Genomic DNA, 12185 nt, shown 5'->3' with positions numbered 1-12185 from the left:
CTGGCTTGACAGCCATGACGTGAGCAGACTCTGGCTTGACAGCCATGACGTGAGCAGACTCTGGCTTGACAGCCATGACGTGAGCAGACTCTGGCTTGACAGCCATGACGTGAGCAGACTCTGGCTTGACAGCCATGACGTGAGCAGACTCTGGCTTGACAGCCATGACGTGAGCAGACTCTGGCTTGACAGCCATGACGTGAGCAGACTCTGGCTTGACAGCCATGACGTGAGCAGACTCTGGCTTGACAGCCATGACGTGAGCAGACTCTGGCTTGGCAGCCATGACGTGAGCAGACTCTGGCTTGGCAGCCATGACGTGAGCAGACTCTGGCTTGGCAGCCATGACGTGAGCAGACTCTGGCTTGGCAGCCATGACGTGAGCAGACTCTGGCTTGGCAGCCATGACGTGAGCAGACTCTGGCTTGGCAGCCATGACGTGAGCAGACTCTGGCTTGGCAGCCATGACGTGAGCAGACTCTGGCTTGGCAGCCATGACGTGAGCAGACTCTGGCTTGGCAGCCATGACGTGAGCAGTCTCTGGCTTGGCAGCCATGACGTGAGCAGACTCTGGCTTGGCAGCCATGACGTGAGCAGACTCTGGCTTGGCAGCCATGACGTGAGCAGACTCTGGCTTGGCAGCCATGACGTGAGCAGACTCTGGCTTGGCAGGCATGACGTGAGCAGACTCTGGCTTGGCAGGCATGACGTGAAGGGGTGTTGTTGTTGCCGCCATTTTGTGAGTGAGTGCGGTGTTGCATTCCTCCGCGACACCCACAGTGAACGGAGAGCCCACACACAGCAAGGCATAGTCCATAAATTGACTGAGAGATGAACGGGGACCCTCGCGGATTAACTGAGACTTGAGCGGCTGATTAATGCCCTCACAAAAAAAATCTATAAGTGCATAGTCCGGCAGATCAGAAACATGGGCGAGGTCTAAATACTCTTGTATATACTCCTCGAGCGGTCTCGAACCCTGCTCGAGGGTTAACAACAGTAGTGCAGTGTCCATACCTGGCCAATGTCTGTTAGAAAAGCCGCTGGATCCTCTTTTGGCCGAGTATTCTGTTACGGGGCTGACGAGACGTGAGACGTGCGGATCCATTTGCAAAGCTTTATTAAGAAACATGGTCAAGACAGGCAGGGTCAGAGATCGGCAAACAGGTATGGCAAGGGCAAGACAGAGCAATCCGTGGAGCAAGCGTGGGTCAACGATCAGCGAACAGTATCCAAAGGGGCAAGGCAGAGAGATAATCCAGAGTCGAGAGCAATAATCCAAACGGGGAGCAAACAGAGTCCAAACGGCAGAGGCTAAGGGTAAATCCAGGAAACACGGGCAGGGTCAGACACGGCAGGAAAACAAGGCAAGACTAAGGCTAAGAAAATGGCTCTGTAAAGTTGCTATCGCTATGCGAGTGATAAACGCTAACAATACAGGAACACAACAGAAACACGGAATGGCACGGTAAAGCAGCTAGCGCTAAGTGAGCACTAAACGCAGATCAATACTCGGCCCTGAGCAAGAGCAAGTCCCAGGCTTATATGGTGTGTGGTGGTGATTGGAAAATGGTGATCAGGTGTGTGTGATGTGTGAATGGTGACAGCTGTGATCTGTGCAATGGATTGTGGGAAATGGAGTCCAATGTGCTGTGAGTGTAAAAGTCACTGTGGTGAACGGGTGACCTCTAGTGGTGGTTGACAGGGAGAGCATGGACCAGATTCGTGACAATAACTAGCTTGATTCACAGTACAGCTGGGAGAAACAAACTTTTTCAAAACCTTCAATCAATTGCTTCGCAAAACGATTAGTTTTTTTGAAGCGTTTGAAATGCTGGTGATGCCCGCTGGTCAGAACGTGTAAATGCAACAAAAACATGCATAAAAACACCTTTTACAAATCTTTTATTGAAAGTGAAATGTATGAAATGCAATTAATAAATCATCAGATATGAAGTTTCTGTATAATATGTGTTACTCTATTAATTTGCAGGGCTTGTTTTGTTTTGCTTTCTGAAAAGCTTGGCTAAATAGGAGACTCTTAACTACAATTGTTTCTTTTTATTACACAGATGTGTCATTAAAAATATCTGCAAATGTATGATATAGAACTGATCTGAGATGAGGTAAATAGACACTGGTTCATGGGTTCATGGAGATCAACCCTATAGAGAACCACTGAAACCCTATAGAGAACCACTGAAACCCTATAGAGAACCACTGAAACCCTATAGAGAAACACTGAAACCCTATAGAGAACCACTGAAACCCTATAGAGAAACACTGAAACCCTATAGAGAACCACTGAAACCCTATAGAGAAACACTGAAACCCTATAGAGAAACACTGAAACCACTGAAACCCTATAGAGAAACACTGAAACCCTATAGAGAACCACTGAAACCCTATAGAGAACCACTGAAACCCTATAGAGAACCACTGAAACCCTATAGAGAAACACTGAAACCCTATAGAGAACCACTGAAACCCTATAGAGAAACACTGAAACCCTATAGAGAACCACTGAAACCCTATAGAGAAACACTGAAACCACTGAAACCCTATAGAGAAACACTGAAACCCTAACACTAACCCTAACCCTAACCCTATAGAGAAACACTGAAACCCTATAGAGAACCACTGAAACCCTATAGAGAAACACTGAAACCCTATAGAGAACCACTGAAACCCTATAGAGAAACACTGAAACCCTATAGAGAACCACTGAAACCCTATAGAGAACCACTGAAACCCTATAGAGAACCACTGAAACCCTATAGAGAAACACTGAAACCCTATAGAGAACCACTGAAACCCTATAGAGAAACACTGAAACCCTATAGAGAACCACTGAAACCCTATAGAGAAACACTGAAACCACTGAAACCCTATAGAGAAACACTGAAACCCTAACACTAACCCTAACCCTAACCCTATAGAGAAACACTGAAACCCTATAGAGAACCACTGAAACCCTATAGAGAAACACTGAAACCCTATAGAGAACCACTGAAACCCTATAGAGAAACACTGAAACCCTATAGAGAAACACTGAAACCACTGAAACCCTATAGAGAAACACTGAAACCCTATAGAGAACCACTGAAACCCTATAGAGAACCACTGAAACCCTATAGAGAACCACTGAAACCCTATAGAGAAACACTGAAACCCTATAGAGAAACACTGAAACCACTGAAACCCTATAGAGAAACACTGAAACCCTATAGAGAACCACTGAAACCCTATAGAGAACCACTGAAACCCTATAGAGAAACACTGAAACCACTGAAACCCTATAGAGAAACACTGAAACCACTGAAACCCTATAGAGAAACACTGAAACCCTATAGAGAACCACTGAAACCCTATAGAGAACCACTGAAACCCTATAGAGAAACACTGAAACCCTATAGAGAACCACTGAAACCCTATAGAGAAACACTGAAACCCTATAGAGAACCACTGAAACCCTATAGAGAAACACTGAAACCCTATAGAGAACCACTGAAACCCTATAGAGAACCACTGAAACCCTATAGAGAAACACTGAAACCCTATAGAGAAACACTGAAACCCTATAGAGAAACACTGAAACCCTATAGAGAAACACTCTGACATTACAAAGCCTCGTTTACTGAAATCACATGTTTGATTCACACTCAGTGGTTCGAAACAAAAGTTTAGCAAATGTTTCAAAGCTTTATGAAGCATTTCTTTGAAAGCGCCCACCACTAATTTACAGTCCTTGCAGTCCGTGGCAAGTTGCATGATGTAACTGCTTTTACAGGTCTGGTATAAGGACTGTTTTTGCTCAGGCGTCTGAAATGTCTACCACATAAATAAAGAACTAATGAAACAAAACTAGAGGATCTATTGCTTACCAGCACTATATAATGACTGCATTAGCATATGACTGAGTAGCAGCCTGTAGTGTCATAAATGACCTCCTGTTTTATTCCCACGTCATGTGTTGTCTTTGTATTGTGATGTGTGTTTAATCTTCCATCTCTCCCTCATCACGCTCTCTGTTCCCACGTTCATGTTTTCCTCTGTCTGGCTTCCACACATGACTTCACATTCTCACAGCACTCTCTAATGTTGACACCACCAGCATCTAACATTTGACTTTTATTATCACAATACAAACTTGACTTGTCCTGCTCTGAAACACTGCCCTAGAAGCTTGGCTTTCATTTTCCTGTCTGTAATGGCTGTGAGGATGAAGGTTGGCGTTAACCCTGCTCTAATTGGCTCGTTGTGTGCGCAGGAAGCTAGCGGCCGCCGTTAAGCTGGCTCAGGCCACACAGAACAATGGCACCCTGAAGGGGTCTAACGTGTCCTGCCAGTCTTCAGGGCTCCTACCCCAATGGTAAACACCTAACAGGTCCACCCAAAACCACTTACACTCCTAAAGATAAAGCTTCTGGATTTGCATCCATGGTTCCACGAAGAACCCTTTCCATTGCACAGAAGGGTCTTTATAGTGGGAAATGGTTCGTTAGATTATTAAAATGTTCACTTGGACCCAAATTAGCTGTGAAAAAAAAAACCTTTTGGAAGCTTTATTTCTAAGAGTGTAACATGAAGTATTCAATGCATATAATTAATTATTGCAATAAATGCATTTCTTCACTAAATGATTTTTAACCCTGAATATGACGTTCTAACAGACACTCACACATGCATAAAACACTCATCCCACTTTATATCAGGCGTCTTTAACTGTACTTGTGTAACACATTAATTGTCTGGTACAGTGTACTTATTGTGTTCCTGTTGTATTGAAAAACACTTTTGCTGCTGTTGAGGTGGGATACGGTTAAGGTTAGGGATGGGTTTGGTGGTAAGGTTAGGTTTAAGAGTGCATTAACAGTGTAATAATATTGTAATAACTACAGAAATTAAGTTCATGCAGGTATTTGCACAAAAATGTGTGCACATTGTATTAAATGATTCATTTAAATGTTAGTACTTAAAGGCACGTCATATAAAGTGGGTCCGTCCTGTGTAAATATCATAGTTCATCATGTTACATCCATAGTGTGGGAACCATTTTTGTCTGTATCCAGCAAGCCCGTCTCATTCACCTCCTGATATCGTTTATACAGGCTTTCTGCACGTCTTAAAAAGGTCTTAATTCATTCTTTCACTAAATAAAGCCTTAAAACATCTTAAAGTCATAAAGTATTAAATGTGACATGCACTGCAAAAAATAATCTTCCTCAGTATTTTTGTCTTGTTTTCCGGTACAAACATCTAAACATCCGTAAAGGGTTAGTTCACCCAAAAATAAAAATTCTGTCGTTATGTCGTTCCAAACCCGTAAGACCTTCATTCATCTTCGGAACACAAATTAAGATCTTTTTGATCAAATCCGAGAGCTCTCTGACTTTGCATAGACAGCAAGGTTACTACCACGATCAAGGTCCAGAAATGTAGCAAAGATCATGGTAGTACACTTGCTGTCTATGGGAGGGTCAGAGAGCTCTCGGATTTGATCAAAAAGATCTTAATTTGTGTTCCGAAGATGAACGAAGGTCTTACGGGTTTGGAACGACATGAGGTTGAGTGATTAATGACAGAATTTTCATTTTTGAGTAAACTATCCCTTTAAATCAAGATTTACATTTACTTGAGACTCAAACTGAAGATGTAAAGTCTTGTTTTCTGAAAAATGTAACAAAATTAAGTGAGTTTATGCCTAAAAGTCAAATCAAGTCAAGTCACCGTTATTTATAGAGTGCTTTTTACAATGCAGATTGTGTCAAAGCAGCTGTACGGTATCTAACGGGGAAATAGTTATAGTTATCTAGGGAAATAGAAATAGTCGAAATAGTGTGCCGTTCTCCTCTGGCCAGCAGTTTAATTCTAGGCTGCAGCAAAGTCAGATTGTGCAGAGGACTCATCTGGTTCCTGTGGTCTTGTCCCGATGGCCGTCTAGGAGACATGGTATTGTGCAGAGGACTCATCTGGTTCCTGTGGTCTTGTCCCGATGGCCGTCTAGGAGACATGGTATTGTGCAGAGGACTCATCTGGTTCCTGTGGTCTTGTCCCGATGGCCGTCTAGGGGACAGGGTCTTCACTGGGGATCAGTCTCTGGGGCTCATCTAGCAGACATGGTCCACTGACATTCATAAAACAAGAACTGTCTGTCAATGGGGTATTAAAACCAGTTTTCTCTTTTAATTAAGTTGATTTTTCTGAGCCCATTGGTCGATATTTGTTCTTGTTTTAATCACAAACTCACTTTAATTTGATCATTTTCTCATAAAACAAGACTTTGTATCTTGATTTTAAGAATATTTAGACATTTGCACTGAAAACAAGACAAAAATATCGATGAAGAGCATTCATTAATTAATTGCAATGTAATCAGAAGGTACATTAAAATTATTTCCATATTCTAGTGTTAGGGAGCAGAGCCTTTTTTATATCAAATTAATTCAATTGGAAGTTGTATTTCAAACCTTGAAGTGTTACCAATACAAGACATTTACATTTAGAAACATATTTACATAATGTGTTCCATTCAATATATTCCTTAATTTTTCTTTACTTGATCTTAAAAAGGTCTTTAAGAGCCTAACACTTACCTTCATAAAACCTGCAGAAACCCTGTTACATGTCTCTGATGTTACAAAGAAAATAAAAGGCTATTTAGTTTAATTTGTCGTTCAAACCTAGTGCGCATTCACAGTTTAAGAGACACATTTTCAAAATACTGTTGACTTTCTGTAAACACTGAAATCATTTCCAGCAGTTCCAACCAAGAAGGTGGAGAAATAGAGGGAGAAAATGGGGGAATTGAATCATTTTCTCTGCTAATGTCATGACATCTCAGGATTATGTTATTGCTGCTGTTTCCAGGATGCTCTCTGCTCAGGACGGGCACAGACATGCCCGCTCACAGACCATGCCCATCATCAGGGGGAAGAACGCCCTCACCAACCCCAAACTGCTGCACATGATGGAGACAACGGGTAAACATGCACTCAACTCATCCGCCTGTGAAAACCTGTGATGCATACCGCAAAATTACAATCACTGGATTGAGCAAAAGCATGTGTATCATAACTTTAATGTGTGTGTGTGTGTGTGTGTGTGTGTTAGATGGAAATGTGTCTGAAGGAGAAAGCGTCAGCCCTACAGATATTGAAGCCAATCTTTCTACTGAAGTAGCACTGACCGTGTTAGATGTTCTGGATCTGATTGTTCATCATCACAAGGTAATATAGACACAGCTTTATGATATACAATGATGTACAACATACACTCTGATAATAATGTTTTTCCACACAAGAGGATACATGGTTTCCATACTTACTAGAAGTACATGAATTAGGATCAGAGCTGAGTGATATACAGTATCATAAAATTCTTTAAAATATATATTTTTTAGCCTGTTGCGGTACTTATGCACAAGCATGATGACAAGGAGAAATTATATTAAAATATTAAATTTAATAATACTTTTTTTTCATATGGATCAATGACAAGGGTATCTGAAATAGACTAAATATTTTTTAAATAGTTTGAAAAACAGGCCTTAGTTTTTAGAAATCTTTATATGAATGTTGTTTTTGTACATTTTTGAAAAAAAGGTTTTCTTAAATTTGATTAAAAAATGTCATTGTGTAGAAATGTCATTCTAAGAAATGACAGATGATGTAACATATAATAAGAAATACTTTAATTGTACCTGAAGTGTGCATAATTAAGTCATTGTCTTTGTTTTTTAAATCAAACATTTTCAAAGAAGATTATTTATTCTATTATTTTAATTTTTTAGTCATGAGTATCAAGTAGATTTATCTGTGCTGAACAAAAATGTGCCAAAATATCTAATAATAATATTGATAATAATAATGATTGCAGTTTTATTGGGTGGACAAAAGTATTTCAAATACTAGTTATAGTAAAAATAGCAAATGCTTCTCTGCTTACTGTTTAACAAGATCATGCCACACCACACATGCCAACATTAACTTAAGTTTAATGTCAGTTTAGATATCAATCAATGATGACACAAAAATATCTGAACACTGTTCTGTTTGTGAAAAAATGGATGGAATGCAAAAGTGTTCTTTTGACTGCAGTATTCACAATCAATCTGTCTGTGACTATTCAATTGATTCTGATTGTTATTTTGCCATCTGGTGGACACATGGTGCATTTTCTTGTTGTCTCTTCTACTGCAGAAACAGTTGCAGCATGATGACGGGCAAAACTCTCTGATGAAAAAAGTGTTTGACACGTACCTGCTGTTCTTCCAGATCAACCAGTCCACCAGAACCCTCAGACACTTCTTCACCGCCCTGCGCTTCTTCATTCACAAGGTGTCCCTCTTTCTCCTCATGCATGCTCAAACAACACGCTCTCACTCCCAACTCACATAACCCACCCCCTGCTCCTAAACCTACCATTTGTCAATAATACACAGGATATAGCCGGCAGATCATAATTCAGTCATAATATATTAAAAAAGTATTAATATTCCAAGTCTTCCAAGGCAAAGCGATTGATTTGTGAGAGGAATAGAAGCAATCGCCGTTAAGCTCAGATCCTGTGTGAAGAAGGCTTATGTCTTTGGTTGTGAAATGTTATTGGCTCTCGTGTGTCTCGTGATGATTGTGTCATGATGCTACGAGAGTATCTTTTTGAATGTGATGAGATGTGAGCGCGTTAATAGAGCGGGATTAAAACCTTATGTTTTAGTCTCTTCTTCACATAAAGATATCGAATGGCTTCCGAAGACTTGGAATGCAACACGACTTGTTTATGGTCAGTTTTTGCAGTAAATACCTGTGACTGCACTTATATTTGCCTGTTATGTGTTTTATATTGTTCAGAAGCGGGTAGGGATGGGGTTAGGTGCTCCAATGAAAATATGCATTTATATAAAAATTTTTTTTTTTTTACAAATGCACGCAAACCATTAAATTAAGACAAACAACTGAAAACAATGGAGGACCCTGTGTGTCGAAAAATGATGCCAAGGGGTCCTGATCAAGCGTTAATATGTGACGAGTTGAGAGTGGCTCAAACCTTTGTTCTTCCCAACAGTGGCGGACACAAGAAATGATTGGCTGGATTCAAATGGTAAAGGAGAGCACCTCTGCTCACTCTGACAATTACTTTGTGAGGGCATTTCCTAGTTGTTTCCAGTTTCCAAGTTTAGCTTTAATATGAAACAACTGACCCCTTTTCACAGTGAAAAAAATGGAATTCACCCATTTTCATATTTGTGTGGGTTCTGTTCAGGAGTCTATGGCAGCTCATAAAAGTGCTTGCGGGAAAGTTATGAAATTTGGCACACAGTCTCAACATTAATCATCGCAAGTTTTGAGTCTCTAAATCAAACTCTCTAGCGCCACCAAATTTTCACTCGTGTTTACGCTAATAATTTTTGAACCATAAAGTTTAGAAGTGAAATTCTTTTTCCTCTGATTCCTTGGTTCATTCCGAGTCAATTAGACACCAAAATTGTAATTGTATATGCATTGTGTACCGAATATAAAAGTGACCATATTGTGCATGCAAAGGTTTTAGGTTTGAATGCATTGTGCTCAATAACTTTTTTTTATCTTGATGCATAAATAGCTATAATCATAATATTGATTTTGGAGGGTTCATTAATGAGCATCAACACTGAAACTGAACTCTGCAGATCTCTGACTCTCACGCTCTTCCTCTTCAGTTCCCGTCCACGTTTTTCCAGGGTAAAGCGGATCTGTGCGGCAGTCTGTGTTATGAGATCCTGAAGTGCTGTAACCATCGCTCCAGCTCCACCCAGACCGAAGCCGCCGCGCTGCTCTACTTCCTCATGAGGAGGAACTTTGAGTTTACGCAGGGCAAATGCATCGTCCGCTCACACCTGCAGGTCAGGCTTCTGGTATTCTGCTGCCAGTGGGTGTCTGTATTTGGGTTATGCTTTATTTTCCATATTTAGACATTCTACTGCCATAAGCGACTTTATATTGCCATTAAAAAGTTTAGGATCAGTTGTTTTTTTAAAGAAGTCTCTTCTGCTTTTCATTTATTTTGTCAAAAATTCAGAAAAAAAATTATATTATGAAATATTATTACAATTTAAAATATCCATTTACTATGTGAATATATCGTAAAATATAATTTATTCTTGTGATGCAAAGCTGAATTTTCAGCATCATTACCCCATTCTCCAGTGTCACATGATCTATGTTAGAAGCAGTTGTGCTGCTTAATATTGTTTTTTAATATTGTTTTGGGACCTGTGATATTTCTTTCAGGACTCTTCTTTCTTTGATGAATAAAAAGTTAAATAGCATTTATTAAAAATATAAATCTTTTCCAACAATATAAGCCTTCTATCACTTTTGATCAATTTAACACATCCTTGCTGAATAAAAGTATTAATTTATTTAAAAAATAATAATAATAATGTACTGACCCCAAACTTTTGAATGGCAATATAGTTGGTTTAAAGTCGCTTATAGTCAGTAGAATGTCTGATTATACTGATCCCAAACGTTTAAAGGTTGATGTACATTACAACTAACTTTCATTATTTCACAACTATATGTAGAATAAGTTAACATGTTCTTACAAACTTGCTTTCAATCAGTAGAATGTCCATCAAAATAAAGAGTTAGCAGATATTAAGCAGAAAGTCACTAATGCTCTAATGACATGGAGTTACTAAGTTACTTACAGTTAGTAGAAGGTCTAGAGTGCACTGTCAGAATAAAGTGTTCCCCTGTATTTGTGTGCCTTATGTGTAGATGTATGTGTTCAGTCTTGCATTCAAGATAACTGATCATTTCTGTCTGGTTTGGGGACTGAATGTGAGAAACAGACAGAAACTGATTTGGATTCTTGTCTTCTTCTCATCCAGGTGATTAAATCTGTCAGTCAGCTGATCGCTGATGCAGGTATCGGTGGTTCCCGCTTCCAGCAGTCTCTGGCCATCATCAATAACTTCGCCAACGGAGACACGCCGCTCAAAGTGAGAGTTTAGCAAAGATTGCACTTTAACCCTCGTGCTGTGCTGTAAATCCTTTACCTAATTTGATATTTCTGCTAAAAAAAATAAAACATAAGAAATGACTGGGCTTTTAAAAATTGCTTGTAAATCTCTGTATTTTTTTTTTTTTATTATTATTATTTTTATTTTTTTAACTGATTGATCATAGGCCTCATTGATCTGAGTTTATGCACCTGTTTTTGAGTGAACTTTGCCAAAATTATTCACAAATTATGCTTTTTTTTCAGTCAAGTGTAACAAGGTAGGGGACAAATCCCAAAAAAGTTGGGGAAGTAGTTATACCCTGTTTGAGCAAAGTCAGTAAATTTTAGTCCAATGTGGTTTTGGAAAAAAAAGAAAATCCTCATTATGTCAGTAAGGGTTAAAACTACAGCTTGTAACTTCTGTGTCATCAAATATAATTGCAAAAATAGTGATAGTTTCCAACCCACAAAATAAAACCAATTTGATTTGCAAGCCCAATTACATTACCTAGCGCTGTATCGTTGCAAAAATATAATGTTAAACAACAGATCTTTTGCTTTCTTCCAGAACACCACGTTCCCGGCTGAGGTGAAGGACCTGACCAAGAGGATACGCACCGTCCTGATGGCCACCTCCCAAATGAAGGAGCATGAAAAGGACCCAGAGATGTTGGTGGACCTGCAGTATAGTCTCGCCAACTCCTACGCCAGCACACCCGAGCTCAGACGCACATGGCTAGAAAGCATGACCAAGATCCACGTTAGAAACGGAGACCTGTCTGAGGTCAGAATGACTTAATCGAGGGAATCCTTTCATTAGCTGGTTTCGTGCATGAATGGAGCTTGTGTAACACAAAACAAGATGCATTCAAGCCTCAGTCACAATATAATATATGCAATGAATGAGAACGGTGACTGTCGGTCCCTAACACTCTGCATGACATATAAAACATAAGCAATACAGCTTGAGGATACAATGTGAGGGTGAATAATTTAATAATATAATTTTTATTTTTGAGGGAAATATTCATTAAGGGAATGGAAAATTAATACAAAAATTAAAATTTACTCTAGCCATCTAAGATCAGGATGAGTGTTTCTTCATCAGGTTTGTAGAAATGTGTCCCTGCATCAGTGTCTCAGCAATGGATGCTCTGCAGTGAATGGGTGCCGTCAGAATGAGAGTTCATAAAAAC

The 12185-nt window shown here is 39.7% G+C and overlaps 1 protein-coding gene across 3 annotated transcripts in view; it reads left to right on the top strand.

Moving 5' to 3' along the window:
- The window catches only part of LOC306854427 (dedicator of cytokinesis protein 10-like), a gene marked incomplete at its 5' end in the record, with an annotated part of 110294 nt that overhangs the window by 84426 nt on the left and 13683 nt on the right, over positions 1–12185 (top strand). For all 3 annotated transcript variants that reach the window (XM_079392402.1, XM_079392401.1, XM_079392403.1), the window contains 7 exons: positions 4271–4372; positions 6871–6983; positions 7114–7229; positions 8202–8339; positions 9701–9883; positions 10877–10987; positions 11558–11773. In XM_079392402.1, the coding sequence (XP_079248528.1) occupies positions 4271–4372; positions 6871–6983; positions 7114–7229; positions 8202–8339; positions 9701–9883; positions 10877–10987; positions 11558–11773 (979 nt within the window). The remainder of the gene's footprint in view (positions 1–4270; positions 4373–6870; positions 6984–7113; positions 7230–8201; positions 8340–9700; positions 9884–10876; positions 10988–11557; positions 11774–12185) is intronic.

The sequence above is a fragment of the Barbus barbus genome (assembly GCF_936440315.1).
Source record: "Barbus barbus genome assembly, chromosome: 34".
NCBI classification, from domain to species: Eukaryota; Metazoa; Chordata; class Actinopteri; order Cypriniformes; family Cyprinidae; genus Barbus; species Barbus barbus.
Note: the sequence above shows the minus strand (reverse complement) of the source record. Positions and strands in the feature narration are given on the sequence as shown.